Source organism: Raphanus sativus, chromosome 6 (genome assembly GCF_000801105.2).
Source record: "Raphanus sativus cultivar WK10039 chromosome 6, ASM80110v3, whole genome shotgun sequence".
NCBI classification, from domain to species: domain Eukaryota; kingdom Viridiplantae; phylum Streptophyta; class Magnoliopsida; order Brassicales; family Brassicaceae; genus Raphanus; species Raphanus sativus.
In genome coordinates this window covers 9,944,783-9,963,448 of record NC_079516.1, presented here as the reverse complement: position 1 = coordinate 9,963,448, position 18,666 = coordinate 9,944,783, and the positions used below count along the sequence as shown (strand labels likewise).

Below are 18,666 nucleotides of genomic sequence, written 5' to 3'. Positions count from 1 at the left end.
TAAACGAATTTTATAATTCTCCAAATAGACTTTTCCAAGTTTTTGCCACAAAAAGAATTGATGAAAATGTTTCATTAAGGTAAAAGATGTTTATACCCTAAATATATAAATACAAAATAATAGATAAAAGAGTGAAAGAAAATAAAATAATAACTTTTTATATTTTCAATTATATGTTTTCAATTTTCAACTTTTTATAATTTATTTTATTTTTCGATATCTTTTTTTAATTTTATTTTTGAAATCCGAGAATGCATTTTATAAACTATTTTAAAAAGAAATTGGATATCCATTCGGATTTGGTCTGATCTATTCGAGTTTTTTGGGTAAAAAATTTCAGCCCTATTCCGGTATTTTTAAATTTTGGTTTGGATTCGGTTCGGATCAATGCGGGTTCTGTTCCGATTCGGATAATCCATTTATTTATTTTCTAATTTTAAAATTCATTATATACTTTAAATTTCTCAAAATCTATAAAAAAAATATTATATTACATATAAATTGAATAACATATGTTAAAATATCTAAACTTAACATATAAATGCATGGTTTGAATATTTTGATGGAGAATCAATAATTATTTTAAGTATTTTGATTGTTTTGAGTATATTTTTATTATTTTAAATATTTACGTTTGACTATTTGTATATATTTTTAAGTATTTTGTACAATTTTAAAATATTATATATATTTTATATGTTTTTAATATACATCAAAGCTAAAAATAATTAATATATATAGATATATAAATTTATTTTGGATATATTCAGATACTTAAAATACTTGAATCCGGATCGAGTTTATTTTTTTAAATATCAAAATTTTGAATGTATTTAGATATTTAATTAATTTTGGTTTGAATTTGGTTTTATTATTTCTGTTCTTCCGATTGGGATTGCCAAGACCTAACTAATAGTATAATTCACTCGCGGTGCTTTCAATCATTAAGCTTTACTCAAAAAAAAAAAAATCTTTAATTAAACGAACATCGACGTCGCTGCGGAGCAAAATCGAAATCGATGTGGACGCACTCCTTTCGTTGAAGAAGAAGAAGATCGAAGATGGATCCGGAGCAGACGTTTATAAGGGTTCAGGAGAGGTTCTCACAGATCTTAAATCCTAGGATTAGGGCTTTCTTAGAGTATACTTTCCTCTTCCTCGCCATCACGTTGTTCTGCATCCTCGTTGTTATGCACGCCAACTATGTTCAACAGGTACTCAAAATTCACTCTTTTTTTATTCTTATTTTGTTGTCTGTTTTGTAGTGAAACTACATTTAGGGTTAGCCGATTGTGACAAATTTTAAATTTGGGTTATTGGATAGGGTTTAGGGCTTATAATTAGAACGATTATCTCAAAAAATATTTGAACTTTAAGTCTGAAATACAAAATTCACATTTTACTATTTTTCTTGGAAAGCCTGGTTGTTCAAGTGAGCTGACTGGAGTTGAGTTATCTGAAGCAGAGCTTCTACAAATCAAGGTATGTACCCTCCTCTTATACGAGCTTGCATTATTTTAGTTAAAAGTTTCTAATTTATGTCTCTTGTATAGATAACAAGCGCGGGGTTGTGGTCACGTAGTGTTGTTCCTCAAGTTGAAGCTTCAGCTGACAACGTGGAAGTCTCAAAGAATGATCAAGGTGATATTCTTTATCTTCAGGAGTATAGGCTGTAGATAGAATGCCTAAATATCTTTAAAGTTTGCAGGGGCTGATGCTGCTTCTTTTTTTTGAAATCTTGTAGAAAGCTGTGCCAGTGAAGAGAGTGCTGATAATACATTTGTCAAAGTTGACAGGGAAGAGCCCCGGAGTAGTTTCTCCGTGTCTGCAAAAGAGACTGTCAGAGCAGCTATTCTTCGTTTTCCCAAAAAGTTCTATAGGCGCATATCTTTCGTTTTGCAGCATACAGCGCGGTTCCTCAGAGGTGTTCGAAAAATATGGGTGAGTTGTCTCTTAACTGACTTAGAATAATTAGTTCATCTGACCTTTTTGTTTTTCAAAATATGACTTAGATACTGCTTGCGGCTGTTATATATAGACGTTTCATCTCCTCTGCGAGGTTTCTGTTTAGTTTTTATGGCAGCAATTAGCATGGTTCTTTTGGTCGGAAATATATGTTACTGGAAGATTTAAGTGGCTCTATTGTTAGGGTGTGAAACTTTTGCATTATTGCCTCCCTTTGTTTTCTGAGGAAAATGAACTTAGGCCTAGCTTCGGATTTGGCTCTTTAAAAGATATCTATATTTTTGTGGCACAGTTCTTTATGATCTGCTGAGTTTCAGTTAGTTTTTCTTTTTGTCTTTGACTAAACCAATTATTTTGCTCTTCAAATTTTGAATGCAGAACATTGTTGCTATACCGCTGAATCTTGATTTGCCCAAATTGTTTCATGTGCTGTATATGGATAAGGTCAACTACTATGCAGGTAAAAGCCTTTTCAATAGAATCTGTATTATATATCTATAGTGGTTTTGTTCTTCATTATCTAGTGAACCTATCAGAAAATACTGAGGCTTTTTTTACAAATGAAAAATACAATCTGGATCCATACATTACATTGTTAACATTTCTTGTTTCCAGATAGGCAAATTACCAAAAGTTTCAATTTTCATCTAAGAGGTTTAGTGATTAGAAGAAGAAACTTTTGTTCTGCTTTGGGTGGGATGATGTATGCACGTACTGGTATGTTTGAAATTAATTTGTCAGTTGATTGTTTGTGACAGTTCAATGGCTTGAGAGAAGAACTCAAGAGTTCGAGCCAACATACCTATATACTATGGAAAAGGTAATATTGTTCTCTGTTAAGAACTCAAAGCTGACTGGTGGAAGATCCATGAGAATCTAATACCCTAGAATAATCTATTCTGTTGAGGAAGATTTAAAAATGAGGAACTCTTCTGTTGAAATTCTGGTTCGATCTGACAGTGGCTTTGTCGTATTTCCATATAGGGTTACTTTCTGCTGCCTGATGAAGCAAAGTCACGGCACAACATTCGCACTGCGAATGTAAGCATATCGGCTCGACATCCCTGCTTTGGCAACAGGTAATACTCATGTTATGGGTCCTCATTATGGAAACAATTAAATTTAATTGGATAGGCTGGATCCTGATGATAAGCTTCGTAAAATTAAAGTTAAATTACTTTTGCAGGTTGCAGCAACTTACTATCAACAGAGTTGTAGGATATGATACAATTATAATGAATAGCTTACAGAACTCTGCTGGTCAAGGTAGGTTTTAGCTGTTTGTCAATTGATAAACCCCGTGCAAGTTTCACTATTTGTGGATCTCTTCATTTTGCAATTAGGCAGAGCGAAGTAATATATCTGCATCCTTCTAGGCCTGAATTCCTTGTGTTGAGGACGCATTTATTTTATCCCTGCTTTTGTAGCTTGTGTGCAACCTATTTCCATCTGAAAGTTTAGCTTACGCTAGAAAGAGACTGTAATTGTCGCCTGCTCATTTCCCTTTTGATTATTTTTTTTTATCTATATGCTATTGTGAAAGCTGGAGAATTCACCTCATATAACTGCGAACTTCATCCATTGCAGGTTACATGTACAACTTCCAGACAAGAGAGTTTTACAATCTTAGTTACTCCCAAGAACTTTCTGAAGGTTCTTCGCAATTTGGAGGTATGTCATGTTCTGTATCGTTAACAGCATACGTTAAAAAGTTTACCTTACTTCTTTCAAATCTCTTTAATGTGGCGTTAGTAGCCCTTGCAATTTTCTCTTTAGTTCAGCATAACCATTTGCCTAAGTAATAGATCTGATTATTCCGGGCTTATGCAGATTACTTGGTGACAAAATGTGGTGTTCTTATGATGTCTCTGTTTGTGTTTTTCACAACCACAATGTCTGTGTCATTCACTTTGCGAGAGACGCAAACTCGCATGTTGAAGTTCACAGGTTTGTCTTTCTTCTGTTTCACTACCCGATGGTTTCCCATCTTTGCTTCTCAAGTTTTTTATATGTTTGGATATCAATTTTATTTTTTGCAGTGCAGCTTCAACACCATGCTCAGCATCGGCTACCAACGTTTCAGTTGATCTTTGTGCACGTGATTGAATCCCTCGTCTTTGTACCGGTATGCATTATTTTTTTCTTATTCCAACATTTCAGAGGATTGTCTCGTGACTGACATAATATAATCATTTGTAAATTGCAGATAATGATTGGGATTCTCTTCTTCCTGTTTGAGTTTTATGACGATCAGCTGTTAGCTTTCATGGTCCTAGTTCTTGTCTGGCTATGCGAATTATTCACCCTGATAAGGTTATTAGGTCCTTTTGCTTCAGTTTACCTGTATATATCGAGGTCTCTTGCAAGCAATTACAAATTTGTTCCTTAACTGATAATTAACAAAAAGTCCTATGTTCCAAATGTTGTAGTGTTAGAACACCAATATCGATGAAGTTCTTCCCGCGTTTCTTTTTGCTCTACTTCTTGGTGTTCCACATTTATTTCTTCTCGTACGCTTATGGTAAGGACTAAGTTTATACATTATTTTGGCTGACTAACTACTACTGTCTATATTTTTCAGAGACGTCAAAATATATATGTCACTTACTGCTTAACTCTCTCAACAGGCTTTTCTTATCTAGCGCTAATGACAACCGGTGCATTCATGCAACACTTGATTTTGTACTTCTGGAACCGGTTTGAGGTAAACTTTTACTCTCAATGGAAAGTTCTTTCTTTTATCTGAAAACTAAAACACAAAAGCCGCAGGTACCGGCACTTCAGAGATTCCTTCAAAGCCGACAGTCACATCTTCACCAGCATCCAGACTTCCACATCACTTCCTCAACAATCCTAGCGTCAACTCTTCACATCACAAGGCTGAACAGAACAACAACAAGAAACCGAGCTCCGTCTGGTCCTAACAACACAACCCCAAACCAAAACACAGAAACAAGATCTCCAGCAGCAGCAGCAGCAGCAGCGGATGCAGGAGTCGAGAATCCAATGCAGCATCAACAGCAAGAAGTGAACACAGCAAACGCCAACATTCCTGTAGAGCCTAATCCGCACGCAGGTGCTATGAGCTCGTTCAGCTCGATGTTACTACGGATTTTAGGCGGTGCTTCCTCAGAAGGATTTAACTCGTTTCTCTCGAGGTTTAGGGATGCGAGAGATGAAGATGAAGCTCAAGCGTTCGCAGATACTTCCCTTCCGAACGCTCATCATGATAATCTTGTAGTGGACTAAATATATTCCTTTGTTTGCTGTATATCGTTTTTTGGTTTTGGTTTTCTGTTCCTTGTTACTTGTATAGTCAGTGGTCAGAGAAACAAGCATTTGGGATAGGTAATGGTAAAAACAGTTGGTAAAGAAATTTATGACATTGTTTTGGGGAAAATGAGTTTTAAATTAAACTTCTATTGCAAGTATTTGCAATCCGCAACTAGTTATTGACAGCATAAAACTAGGATTAAAATAGACATGTCAATCCGTCCACTCCATCCAGCCGTTAAAAAGAAAAATACTGAGTTTGGGATTAGTTTTACAAACCCCAAAGATTAGACTTTTCGTAGTACTAAGTAGGGGTGGGGTGGATGTGAGTTTTTCTATTTTGACTTGCTCCTTCGCTGTGATCGAATAAGAATGGATAAGAGGTTCGTGGCATTGACGTGAGAGGGTAGGGGTAGCTATATTTCTGGGAGTGAACTAGACTTTTCGTAGTACTAAGTAGGGGTGGGCACTTTACCCGATATCCGAAGCCGCACCCGAACTTGATCCGAAAAACCCAAACCGAAATCCGTACCGAAATAACAAAATACATGAACGGATATTGATTTAAGAGAGATTGGATATTCGAACCCGAACGGGTAATACCCGAACCCGAATGGATATCCAAAGATAACCGAACATAGATATACTTACCTTTATATTTCTAGTTTTCATCTTTCATTTTATTTAAAACTAGATTTTGGACCCGCGCGCCCGCGCGGGTGTATATTTGGGATGAGTAAATGTTAAACATAAAATTTAAGGTTTTCATATTTTTGATTTTTCATATTGGTGTATTTCTTTGGGTTTGTTGAGTATTTGATTAAAAAAATTTTATTTTATTTATGCACGGGTCAATTGTTTTTAAAAATATTTAAATATCGTTTTTATAAGCATAAAATATATTATTGTGGGTTTTGTTGACTCAATCTGATTATAAGTTGTTTATGTAAGTTTACATATTTTAAATTTTTAATTACATGATTTCTAAAATTGACAAAGTAATGGAAATGTATCAAAAATTTAAAATGAGTTGGGCTGTTTACAATTGTTGTTAGTGATGTTAAATTGTTGTTTTGCAAAGCCCATTAAATAAACATGTTCTGTTATAAGTGTGAAGCCCACTAAAATTATTTTGTCCGCGAAAAGAAACAGAAAAAAATGGTTAAGATATATTTTCCTTTTACCTAAAATTTTTATTTATCTTTTTTGATTTCTGTCGGTCAAGTTCTCTCTCTCTCTCTCTCTCTCTCTCTCTCTCTCTCTCTCTGTCTCTTATCTCTTCCACATGGGGTTATCGATGTTCTTCTACAGAACCCAAAAAACGTGAATCAAGTTACAAACTCATGGCCGTATTTGTCTTACCTTTCAACCTGGTTTAGGAACCGACAGAATCAAAGGTTGTCTTGGTGTTTTTTTAATCAGATTAATCCTTTTTTTTTGAAGCCCTAACCTTCACTAACCTTAATCGATTGTTGTTATGTTCACAGATCAGTCATCTCCATGTCTAAAGGACTTCAATAATCGTCTTTAAGCATTAGAAAAGTCAAATCGGTGGATTTTGAAAGACGGTTTCAACATCGAGGAAGACATCTACAAACAATGGTGCATGTTCTATCCTTGAGTCTGTGTTTTTTTCTTTTTAATATATTAGATTTCGAGTTTGTATTTTAAACCTAAACACTGCTTTGAAGTTAACTTGTTTGTTCATTCTTGATATCCCGATTAACAAAAAAATTGTTTTAATAATATTTCAAATAATTATTCTCTTGATTTAAAATCCAGCATCAAGATCATTAGTATTGGTAGAAGCTTTAACTAAAAATTCCACATAATTTTAAGATTAGTGATCCCGAGTGTTCTTAATAAATACTTATTTTACTTCTCTTCTAAATAAGATTTTAATTTCTGTGGTAGGTGGGTGAATCCGGAAATGTTGAACGCTAGTAGAGGAGGAGGAGCTTCAGTTAAGAAGCAATCTTGTGGTGAACTTCGTCTTCACAAAGGTCTGTTTCTTTATATGGTTTGATCTTTATCTTTATTTCGAAAGTTTTAAAATGTTTCTCAGTTGTTTTAATTGGTGTAGATATATCAGAGTTCAATGGCAAAGATGATTTGATGAACTTTGAAGTCTCCATTAAACCCGATTATGGTTACTACCAGTTAAGTCATAACTCATGCCACAGTTAGAATGGTTCAGAAACTCATATTTATTTTTTTGACTCTTATAAATGATATCATATCATATTTGCAGCTGGTGTATTAACTTTTTAAGCCATGTGTGTTCTAAGGTTTGCTTGATTGATGTTAATTCAGGGTGTTGTTGAGGGGCTTTTGGTTGAAAACTCTCTGAAGTTGTTACTGAATTTTGGTGAAGTTTCTACATACCTGGTACACTATTTAAACTTTCTTCCGCTCTCCTCACATTACTCTTTTCCTTCACGCATATGACAAAACACTTTACAGTTCATTATAAAAAAAAATTCGTATTTTTTCTGCTTCTGCTACTTGACTCCGTAGGTGCTCAACTCAGTGAAGGAGTACATGCTTGTGAAACCTGCAAGGGACGCTGCTGCTAAGATGGAAGCCGAAACAGCTACAGCTATAGATGATGGTCGACTCCATGATGATAATGAGTCAACCATAAGATAACAACTCAGTGAAGTAGTTCAAAATAGTTTTCGTATCCTTTAAAATTGCAACTTGAAAACTGATAGGTGTTTTATGTCTTATATCAACCACACTTGATGATGAAAATGAGAAGGATACAGACGATGCAAGTGATATATCTACATATACCAATACAGGTTAGACTTCTCCTACTTAGTGATAGAAATGGAAATTTTGATGATTCTGTTAATTTAGGTTGTAGAGAAGGCTGAGTCACTTGTTTTATCTTTGTTATACTGGTAGTTTTAAACAAAGACCGAGTGACAGTATTACAGACAGAGCAACACGAGTATAAGTAGCCAAAATTGTCTTGATCCGAATTTGGTTATCTAAAGAGAGAATGATTATTTAGGAGTTTATTATTGTCTGAGAAGTTTTAGTTTTCTTTTACAAAATCATCATGTTATTCTCTAATTGTTTTTAATTATATTACATGATACTGGATGTTCTCCAATGGGACTTGGAATCGAGTTGAATCCGAAGACAACAAAAGGAACATGAAAGCAGCTGAAAATATGACAGAGGCCGGGGAAAAATGAGAACAGAAGATCAGGAGTTGCAAGAGAAGACATTAGTCTGCATGGAACAACACTCAAACGGACCAGCAAGGTAATTACTTATCTATGAAAAAATTTAACTAATGCCTGAGAAGTTTAGGTGGAAGTGGTAGTTATTAGATTGAGTTATACGGCTTTAGTTTTGCTTAAATGTTTGTTGTTGCTCGAGTGTTGCATATCATCGTCTATGGTAATTATAGTTTATAAAACAACCACTCTAATAGTTTAGATAGGTAAGAAAGACCAATATGATGCAATAGATTGATAGCTTTAGTAATAAAACAATGATATCGAAATGAATTGTTGAAAAAATAACAAAAATTGTTTGAATAAATTAAAAATAACAATATCAGAAAGCATTATAACACCCACGAGAAAATGAAAAGGGCTCAAACCTGCAAAGAAAAAACATGTAATTTCATATTAGTTGTTTTTCTGTATAGGAGAGAGGAAAAAAAATTGAAAACCGTATAAGATAAATAAATCACTGCAACACATCTGTATTACCTTGACCACTAAAGGTTGTCAAAAACTTGTTTGAAAACCACATTCATAGTTTTTTTCTGGGGATTGCCATCTTTGTCTAAAATCAAAATCTTCAAACCTTTTTTCGAAGTCACTCTAGAAACAGCAACATATAGCTGCCCATGTGAAAAAACAGGTCTAGGTAGATAGAGACCAACTTCAGATAGCGATTGACCTTGACTTTTGTTAATTGTCATTGCAAAAGCAACAGCAAGAGGCAGCTGCCTTCTCCGCATCTTAAAAGGCAATCTCGTGTCTGATGGAGTTATCAACAATCTAGGAATATCAACAATTTCCCCAACTCTTTCTCCTGTTATAATTCTGGCTTGAACCATAAAGTCCATGAGCTGAGTGATCTGAAGTCTAGTCCCATTCATCAAGCCATCAATAGGTGTTATGTTTCTCAGTACCATAACCGGACAACCAACCTTTAGTCTAAGACTATGGTTTGGTAAGGATTGCAAACGAACATGAATCCCGAGTCCATGCTTAGCCACTCTTGTTATTCTCTTGTTTGATTATCTTGCTGCATTGTTTCTTAGAAGCCGATGATAGGTCCTGTAGGTCAGATAGATCTTCCTTGCGCTTTGTTATAGGAGTTGGACACTCATCTGAGGAAACTTGATCCAACATCATAATCTAAATCCATTTAAAATTAAGATAGTCATTGTTAATCAAATCGATCAAACATTAACAACTCTGAGTAGGGTAAAAGTTGATAAAAATTAATACTTACAGATCCAGATGACATTGTAGATGAAGTTGTGACCATATCAGAAGTTGATAGAGAGTGAGAATCGATACTATAAACTTTATCTCCAGAACAAACCTCTAAAACCACAAAAGTCTCTGATCCATTTGTGACATTGTCTGAGGTAATTGAAACACCAAAACAAAAAGACTTCCCCACCAAAGATAGAATAGGTTCTGGAAGAATCTCTGGATCTTCAATCTAGAAAGAAAGTAGGAATATATGTGGTTGAATCTAAACTGTTCTAGGTTTGAGAAAGAGTAAAAAAAAATATTTATATAAAAATATACCTCCTCATAAGAGCCATCCCATAATTCTTCAGCATCGACACCAACAATGGACTTACCAACAGAGCCTAGCAACATTGCAGTGCATGTTCCAGAGTCATCTTTTACAACAAAGTGTAGCTTAAATCTGAAAAAACAAAATACAGCATATATATAAGAATATAACTTCCAAAAAAAAGAGTATGAGAAATGGTTTTAGTAAATAGCATTCACTTACTTGGGTCCCACATTACTGATGTTAGAACGACAAATTTCACACCGGAACAAAGGCTTATCCTTTTTTGTCATGCTTGCATAATCCACATTGGGAAGTTTATTGACACGTTTTTGGTGACGGTTACAACCAAAATAGAACCAAGCCCAATCAGTATCTATTGCCTCAATAGTACACACGATTTTGCAATAGTCCACCTAAATATTTTACATGAGAAATTCTCTTTTAGATATATATTCTAACGATTATAAAAAAAGTAAGGAAAAATCAACCTGATTGGAGTCCATGATTTCTGAAATGGATTTGATCTCTGCGTTATTCCAGTCATATGAAATTCTTTTGCCATCCTTTTTCCCAGACGTTTTCTCGACCAGAGCCACAGACAGATCAGAAATTGACAGCCTAGAATGCATTAAGTTAGAAAGACATACCGAGTGATATTAGAAATAGTTAAATAAGATAGGCAGACAGTAATATACTGATGATAACAAAAAAAAAATAACCTTTCAGTTAAATCCATAACTTCAGGGATCATTGGATTTAGGAACACCCGAGAAGCATCAAAAGCATTAGTGATTTGCATCTCTCCTAATTAACATTTAACAATCGATTTTAATAAGACATCAAATACAATGTCACTTTATGTTAAAAGGGTTTAAACAAATACCTCTAAATTCTTTTATTTTTGCAAACCGGATCAAACAAATAATGGTTTGATCTTTGGCAGTCTCACAAAATGGTTCAAGTAGCTCTGCATAGGTTCCCCACAGACAGCATGGAAGAGAATTTCCTCTAATGAAAAAATGCATGTTATAAACTAATCGAAGCCTGTATAACAAAATAATTATAAGGAAAAATAAAAGTGTGTACGTGAAAACTTACTCTGTGTCAAGTAAACGGAATTGAACCCTCTTTCTATCCTCTCCAAAAACTCGTACAGTCTGGATGTCACCCAGTTCATGAACTTTTCCTATCACGTCTGAGAGTCAAAAAATATGAAACATAGGTTAGAACTTATCTCCACTAAAAAAATTTACTAATAATAATTATGAAAAATAAGTGAGATTGAGATTACCTATGAGGAAAACTTGATTTTTTGCTTCACATGATTCAATTTCGTTATAAGTAGCAAGAGATAAGAAACTCCTATCATCAACTAAATCTGAACGCGATATTACAGCATCTTCTGCAATAACCATCTTGTACTTATAGTTCGTGGTTCGATATTGACCACCAACTACACTGACATTAACATGTTCAATGACACCCCAAGAATCTAAAGGTAAGAAACGCTGAATTCGGTGCATGAGAGAGCGTTTGCAAGTAGCATGGATCTTGTTACCCTAACAAAAAACAAAGTCATATTAGAACTTAAGAATAATTAGTAACACAATAAGAGGAAAAACGTGTTTTACAAAACTTACCCATTCATCTGCCAAGACCATCTCAAAAGTATCACCTGCAAAAGGGGTGTTTTGCTTCCATGAATGTAAACATTTAACCTGAACACGCCATAGTCTTTCAAAGGTCTCAGTTTTGTGAGAGGAACAAAAGTCGTTATCTTTGACATGCTTTAGGTTGTGCGATTTTTTTTATGATTTGGAGAATAGATGAGAACATATTTATACTGGTGGAGATAAAATGGCGTAGGTTAGGTTTATAGTCATTAATTTTTATCGTTTATTTTAGGTAGTTACAATTTAAAATCAAAATCAAAGGCAAAAGATCTTTTATTTAATTAAATGTACATTTATTATGTTTCAAATCTAAAAGGAAAAACGAATATCCGAGTTGCTTTGAAATATTAACAACTTGGTGGTCAAGTTTTTTTAGAAATTTGGAGATGTTGTTTTGATATTTACGTGAAATCAGTTGGAAATACTAACAACTTGGTTGTCAAGTTTTTTTTTTTAAAATCGAGATGATGTTAAATTAATAGGATAGATATTCTGATTCTGATAGAGTAGAATTAGGAATATCTTTGAGTAGTTATGACGATTTGTTTTGATATTTTCGTGAAATCAGGAGTGGTTTAGGAATGTTTAATTAATATAAATTAATGACAGTTAAGGTGATCGATTTGTTTTAAGGTGATAGATTTGTTTTGATATTTTCGTGAAATGAGGAGTGGTTTAGGAATGTTTAATCTTACAAAGTCATATTTTCGTGGGCCATTTGATAGATTGAAAGGCCAGAAAAAGTGTTATTTACTTAGTATAGCAGGCCACGATTTTCTCAAACTTTATAAGACAAAACTACTGTGTTTTAACATAGTGGCATTTAGTTGTAATTTTTGAGCAACTATAAGGGGATATAGATAGGTGTACTTCAGTATTAATAGTTTAGATATTTATATTGATGTCACACATACTTTAAGATTATATAATATACAATATATTAATGTCACACATACTTTAAAATTATATAATATACATATAATTATAGAGAAAAAATGATTTGATATTCACTTAAAATGAATATCAAGCTTTTTATTTCATGTATTAACAAAGGTTACATCCAAATTCTAAAAATAATAGCCAAATAAATGTCTACTTATTTTTGAAATTTACCTCCAAATCTATTAATAATTCAATCTATTAAAAACATAAGAAGTCAGTTAATCGAAAACTAAATTTTTAAATACAAGAACCTTAAAAAATAAAAAATAATAATTTTTTTCTTTAAAATCTAAATATCCGAACCCGACCCGAAATAACCGAATCCGAACTAAAAATATCTGAACCCGACCCGAAATTCAAAAATACCCGAACGGGTATTATACTCCTATACCGAAATACCCGATCCGAACCCGAACGGGTATCCGAACGTCCACCCCTAGTACTAAGAGAGGGGAGGGGGTGGGGGGCGGGGCGCGCACTAAACTAAGAGATTTTACAGTGTTTTAATTTTGGTTGGATTTAGGTGAAATTCGTAAGTTATTTTAGTGATTTTAGTAAAACTTAAAAAAATAAAAATGAGATCTATATGTGATTTGATATGATAACCCCTGGACTGTATTTGCGAAGTAATTTTGTCACATGTTCTCTCTACAATCAGTTTCACAAAACAAATATGATATGGCTACTAAAACTTAGATAATTATACAATTTGTATTACTAAATTTTCAAAATTTTCTACAATGTTTTTAAAATTTAAATATCTAGTCGTAAGATTATTAGTTTCTTATATATCAACAAATTTTATAAACATTATTTAGGCTTTTTTATAATTATACAATTTTATATCATTTTTATTAGTTTTATACAAATTGGGGGGGGGGAGGGGGAGGGGCGCACTGAATTAAAGGTTCCAGGAGATTTTGCAGTGTTTTAATTTTGGTTGGATTTAGGTGAAATTTGAAGTTATTTTAGTGATTTTAGTAAAACTTAAAAAATAAAAATGAGATCTATATGTGATTTGATATGATAACCCCTGGACTGTATTTGCGAAGTAATTTTGTCACATGTTCTCTTTACAATCAGTTTCACAAAACAAATATGATATGGCTACTAGAACTTATATAATTATACAATTGTATTACTAAATTTTCAAAAATTTCTACAATGTTTTTAAAATTTAAATATCTAATCGTAAGATTATTAGTTTCTTATATATCAACAAATTTTATAAACATTATTTAGGCTAATTTTTTTTATAATTATACAATTTTATATCATTTTATTAGTTTTATACAAATTGATTTAATATATATCAAATATATATTAAATATTAGTAAGAAGATAGTAAAATCTATAATATCTAATAAAATTTATTTTTAAATATAAGTTAGCTTTAAAAAATTCCTTACTGCACATGGTATACGAAAATACCTAGTTTTCTACAAAATTCAAAGTTGTTTCAGTGATTTGAAATATCTTTCGACTAATGTCAGAGGTTTGAACCAATCTTCTTACGGTCCACCATGTAAATCACATGGATCAACGTCTAAACTCAGGCTGCCAAATAATAATAATTTAATTTCTATAGAGAATGGAACTTATGACTAATGTGGATACACACCAAATCTCAATAGATTATTTCACTTGTTTTAATACCAATCAAGTAGAAATTTTTTATTATTATTTTAATGTTTTATTTTCTTAGTATTCAAAGAAGAGTAAATTTTGTGCGTGTTTATCCCAGCCAATTTGTGAAGAAAAAAAATGTTCCGTTGCATTTTACTTTTAATTTACTCTTGAGATTTTTCACTCATTTTCTCTATTCTAGATTATTTATGTTTCGTGGAAGTACCGTGGCCAGTGGTCAAGGTTTAAAGGCTTCTACACCGAAGTCTGGGGTTCGAATCCCAGGCGACGCAATTTCTATATTAGAAGGTTTGGGTTTCAATTCCCGGAGAAGGCGAATTATACAGATTATTGGAGACAAGTCTTATAAGGGATCTTCAGTATGGCGTAAGGAATACCGTCAGGAATGGATCTCATAAGGCGGCTCAGGATGATGCAGTCAGACATGAATTCTTATAAGGCAGATAGAATGGTCAGCTGTAATATTGTCAATGTTATATTTCTCGTTGTTTCTAATAGCATAATAAACCCGACAAAAAGAAAAAATTATTTCTGTTTACTCTATATTATTTAATCATACTTTATAACTTTATAATGCATATAAAGATATAATCTATGTGGAAAAATGATTTACTTTTATTTCAGATATTTTAATACTAATTAAGTAAAAAAAGTATTTTTAATGTTTTATTCTCTTTAGTATTCAAAATAGTAAATTTGGTGTGTGTTTATCTTCTCCAATTTGTTAAAAAAAATGTTACACTGCATTGCATTTTTTAGTATTTTATTTACTTGTGAAATTTTTGGTTCATTTTCTCTATTTATATTTGTCTCCTTTGCTCTAATACCAGGTGTTTCATAATGTGCAGTACTAAAATTTTAAATTTAAATTACATTTAATAGTTCCATGATGTGTCTCACTAACCTTTTCAATACGATCCGGATTGCTAGCTCCCGTTCATATAAAATTTTGTTAATATTTTAGATTTCATTATTTTCTTACTGAATTTTTAATATAAATTTGTATTTAATTATACATAAAATTAAGATAAAATAATATTTTGTCTAGTTTAAACTTGTATTTACTAATAGATATATGTATATTTAAAACTACAATCTTAGATACATTTTCAATTTTTTATTTCATATTTCCACTTCAAATATAAAAAGAAAATATATCGATTTTTTATAAAATTGTTATTAGAATATGAATATTTATTTTGATTAAAAGATAATAAATCAACTTGTATAACCGATAAATATCATGTGATTATCAAACGTAAAATTAAATAAGATTATTAAAATTTGTATATATCAACATGAAATTAAAGGTGTTAAGAACAATTATATTTTTGTTTAAGAAATTGCATAATTTTTGAATATTTTTTTAGTAATAATATTATTTAATTATAGAAAGAATTAAAAATATTTTGAAATTTGTAAATTTTGTTATACTTTTATTATTATATTAGTTATTGTTATATTAAATATATTTAATTGAGCGGTGATATATAAATCATTACCATATTAGAAAAAGAAATAATCAACATTTGAAATAACTTTTCTTTTGGTGAAAATGATTATCAAAACGACATAAAAAAAATTTGCAAAAGTAACTTTTGAAATAATGTGCAGGGGATTACTAGATCACAATTATAACACTCATAACCCCAGTTAGAGAGATACGACTTAAAAAAAAAAAAAATCTTCTAAAGACTTTGTACGGACACACGATGATGAGGACGGGTGGCATCACCGCCACTGCTACAGCTCTGCTTCCATGTCTCTACCACGGGACAAATCTTAGCCGCAGCTCCCTTCGTCTCCGAAATAGCGGTTCTCGAGGAGAACCGAAGCTTCGGCTCAGATGCGTCTCGCCTTCCGAATTTGATTTCTCGCCGCCTCCGATCGATCACGATCTCCTCGTAAGCTTCCTATCTGTGTCACTTCTAACTGCTGCCCGCCGCAGATAGCAACTTCTTGAATATTATAGTCTTGAATTTCACTATTGCAGATAGCAGTTACAAAAAAAAAAATCAGTTTATTAATTTTCTAGAGTTTGCTTGTAAATTTGGCTGATTGCAATTATGGATTGTGCGAAGGATACAATAAGTGTTGGTGGAGGGATAGTGTCAGAAGATGGTGTTGTTGAGAGTTTTGATAACGACGATGAGGCTTTGGATGCTTTTGATAACGGAGTTGTGGTAATCTTCTCTTTTCTTTCTTTAAAATTTTTGACTTCTTTGCATTATGATTCTTGTTCTGATCAAAATTTGATTTACAGGTCGTGGACCTCTCGCATTTTGGCAGAATACGAGGTATAACATTTGGAACTCTTTTTTTTTTTTTTTGCTTTAATTTCGGGTAATGCTAAATCTTTGTGGTGATCTTTGCTGTCAAGTTAGTGGAGATGACCGTGTTCATTTCCTTCACAACCAAACCACTGCAAATTTCGAATGCCTTAACGAAGGACAGGTGATTGAGTGTAGATTTTTTTTGGCATCTGTCACTAGTAACTAATTCTGTGGATATGTTTGCTCGTTTCTTAAGGGGTGTGACACTGTATTCGTTACCCCAACTGCAAGAACCATCGATATTGCACATGCCTGGATAATGGTAATAACACTTTCTTTCTTCTGGGAGTGTGATATTATTAGGTTGGATTCTCCTTCAGGTGCTCTTAATCTTCCATGATTAAAAAAAAAAAAGTTGACTCTTTTCCCTTTCAGAAAAACGCAATAATGCTAATGGTTTCTCCAACTACGTGCCAAACCATAATTGAGATGCTAAACAAGTATGTTAAGGCTTTGAGTATAACGTTTCTTTGAAGATTTAAGGCTCTGACTTTGAGTACCTTGATGTCACTTATTTCTCATCTTCATCTTCTCAGGTATATCTTTTTTGCTGACAAAGTAGAGATCAAAGATATCACCAAGCAAACTTGCTTATTTGCTTTAGCAGGACCGAAATGTAACCAAGTAAGATTCTTTCTTTCTTTTAGCAGAGTGACCATGACAGCTCAAATAAGTTGTTTTTCTTTTTTATGCTAATGTTAAAGGAACTTGAAACAGATTATGTCTAAACTGAATCTGGGAGATCTTATAGGGCAGCCATATGGCAAACATAAGCATTACAGCGTAAGCCTTTTTCTAAAAAACTCTGAAACAAATCCTTTGAAGCGGCACTGTAGACATATGTTCCTTTCCTTTTCAGTTCGATGGAATGCCAATCACAGTTGGGGTCGGGAGTCTTATTTCAGAAGAAGGCTTTACCATGTTAATGTCACCTGGTGGTGCTGTTTCAGTCTGGAAGACTCTTCTATCTGAAGGTGCCGTTCCAATGGGTTCTGAGGCCTGGGAGAAACTTAGAGTCATTCAAGGTTAGTAAAGACTATTATCCAAATATAGGCCCCCTTAGTGTTTCTCGATTTGGTATTTTCATGTTAACCTCTAAAAAACTTATGTCTTGAGTTTGTGGTCACAACTTAAGGCATGTTTTACCGTTATATTAGTCAACAAGCTCTACAGATGCTCGCATATTTGAAAGCAGTGTTGTACAACACTATTATTTATGTCTTTTGCCTTTACATTAGGTATATGTTTCTCAGGCTAAAAGCATTGATGTTTTGCAGGAAGACCAGCACCTGAGAGAGAACTGAGCAAGGAATTCAATGTTCTGGAAGCGGGTCTATGGAACTCAATCTCTTTGAACAAAGGTACTCAACAAGCTTTAGTTACTGAACTAAAGTGAAAGCGCCCAGGTTTAACAAAAATTCGAACATCCTAGGATGTTATAAGGGGCAGGAAACTATCGCGAGACTTATAACATATGATGGAATCAAACAAAGGTTGTGTGGACTTGAACTCTCTGCACAAGCAGAACCAGGCAGCACCATCACGTTCGACGGGAAAAAGGTATTGAACCATTGTGTTCATATCTTAGTTACTCCAAAACAAAGAATAGCATCTACGTTTTGTTTTATTATTTCTTGACATTATGTTCAGGTCGGGAAGCTAACTAGCTACACTAAGGGAAGAAACGGATCTAGCCATTTCGGGTTAGGGTACATCAAGAAGCAAGCAGCCTCAATTGGAAACACAGTGACTATAGGAGAAGACATTTATGGGATAGTAGCTGAAGTCCCTTATCTATCCCGGCAACATCCTCCATCAACCAACCCAAGTTCTTGAGTAGAAGAAAAAAGTTGCACAAGGAAACTGCACATTGGTACCCAAAACAAACCTTTTTACAAATATGTTTTGAGATGTGAGCATATTGTATTTGGGTTCTCATTGGAAATTGTAACATCATTACAGTAATATTGTTTGATAGGGAAGAAATTAGAGCAACAGTTTTCGTTTATAAATAGATGTTTTAAGGGCAAATAATATCAGGACAACTG

The 18,666-nt window shown here is 33.2% G+C and overlaps 4 protein-coding genes across 4 annotated transcripts; 2 read left to right on the top strand and 2 right to left on the bottom strand.

Moving 5' to 3' along the window:
* The first annotated feature begins 936 nt into the window (after positions 1-936).
* On the top strand, positions 937-5,396 carry LOC108805699 (membralin-like protein At1g60995). Its single transcript, XM_018577634.2, has 15 exons — positions 937-1,214; positions 1,420-1,482; positions 1,554-1,641; positions 1,745-1,941; positions 2,344-2,425; positions 2,724-2,785; positions 2,950-3,044; positions 3,152-3,231; positions 3,553-3,636; positions 3,796-3,912; positions 4,005-4,090; positions 4,172-4,278; positions 4,395-4,486; positions 4,593-4,669; positions 4,735-5,396. The coding sequence occupies exons 1-15, from the start codon at positions 1,062-1,064 to the stop codon at positions 5,212-5,214; spliced, it is 1,863 nt and encodes a 620-aa protein (XP_018433136.2). The 5' UTR covers positions 937-1,061; the 3' UTR covers positions 5,215-5,396.
* A 1,072-nt stretch (positions 5,397-6,468) lies between these two features.
* On the top strand, positions 6,469-18,630 carry LOC130496745 (putative transferase At1g60990, chloroplastic). Its single transcript, XM_056989127.1, has 19 exons — positions 6,469-6,635; positions 6,726-6,840; positions 7,153-7,241; positions 7,322-7,397; positions 7,552-7,626; positions 7,756-8,514; positions 14,467-14,736; positions 15,900-16,189; positions 16,367-16,468; positions 16,549-16,582; positions 16,666-16,739; positions 16,815-16,880; positions 16,994-17,058; positions 17,155-17,242; positions 17,336-17,401; positions 17,478-17,643; positions 17,896-17,979; positions 18,051-18,178; positions 18,269-18,630. Exons 8-19 carry the CDS (start codon positions 15,998-16,000, stop codon positions 18,452-18,454), a joined length of 1,251 nt encoding a protein of 416 aa, XP_056845107.1. The 5' UTR covers positions 6,469-6,635; positions 6,726-6,840; positions 7,153-7,241; positions 7,322-7,397; positions 7,552-7,626; positions 7,756-8,514; positions 14,467-14,736; positions 15,900-15,997; the 3' UTR covers positions 18,455-18,630.
* LOC108807779 (uncharacterized) lies at positions 8,852-9,400 on the bottom strand. Its single transcript, XM_018580024.1, has 3 exons — positions 9,067-9,400; positions 8,970-8,977; positions 8,852-8,857 (listed from the first exon to the last, which is right to left on the bottom strand). Exons 1-3 carry the CDS (start codon positions 9,398-9,400, stop codon positions 8,852-8,854), a joined length of 348 nt encoding a protein of 115 aa, XP_018435526.1.
* Positions 9,477-11,754, bottom strand: LOC108807777 (uncharacterized). The gene is made up of 11 exons (XM_018580022.2): positions 11,742-11,754; positions 11,664-11,698; positions 11,315-11,582; positions 11,122-11,218; positions 10,907-11,031; positions 10,743-10,827; positions 10,512-10,641; positions 10,243-10,436; positions 10,029-10,152; positions 9,724-9,939; positions 9,477-9,626 (listed from the first exon to the last, which is right to left on the bottom strand). The coding sequence occupies exons 1-11, from the start codon at positions 11,752-11,754 to the stop codon at positions 9,477-9,479; spliced, it is 1,437 nt and encodes a 478-aa protein (XP_018435524.2).
* Positions 18,631-18,666: the final 36 nt, after the last annotated feature.

Coding starts and splice junctions, on each gene's coding strand:
- LOC108807777 (XM_018580022.2), bottom strand. Junction 11,583..11,663: donor TGGTCTTGGCAGATGAATGG/GTAAGTTTTGTA, acceptor GTTTTTTGTTAG/GGTAACAAGATCCATGCTAC. Junction 11,219..11,314: donor AAATCAAGTTTTCCTCATAG/GTAATCTCAATC, acceptor TTTGACTCTCAG/ACGTGATAGGAAAAGTTCAT.
- LOC108805699 (XM_018577634.2), top strand. CDS start 1,062: ATGGATCCGGAGCAGACGTTTATAAGGGTTCAGGAGAGGTTCTCACAG. Junction 3,913..4,004: donor TCGCATGTTGAAGTTCACAG/GTTTGTCTTTCT, acceptor TATTTTTTGCAG/TGCAGCTTCAACACCATGCT. Junction 4,091..4,171: donor AATCCCTCGTCTTTGTACCG/GTATGCATTATT, acceptor TGTAAATTGCAG/ATAATGATTGGGATTCTCTT.
- LOC130496745 (XM_056989127.1), top strand. CDS start 15,998: ATGATGAGGACGGGTGGCATCACCGCCACTGCTACAGCTCTGCTTCCA. Junction 16,190..16,366: donor CGATCGATCACGATCTCCTC/GTAAGCTTCCTA, acceptor GATTGTGCGAAG/GATACAATAAGTGTTGGTGG. Junction 17,402..17,477: donor GCAAACATAAGCATTACAGC/GTAAGCCTTTTT, acceptor TTTCCTTTTCAG/TTCGATGGAATGCCAATCAC.
- LOC108807779 (XM_018580024.1), bottom strand. CDS start 9,400: ATGGTACTGAGAAACATAACACCTATTGATGGCTTGATGAATGGGACT.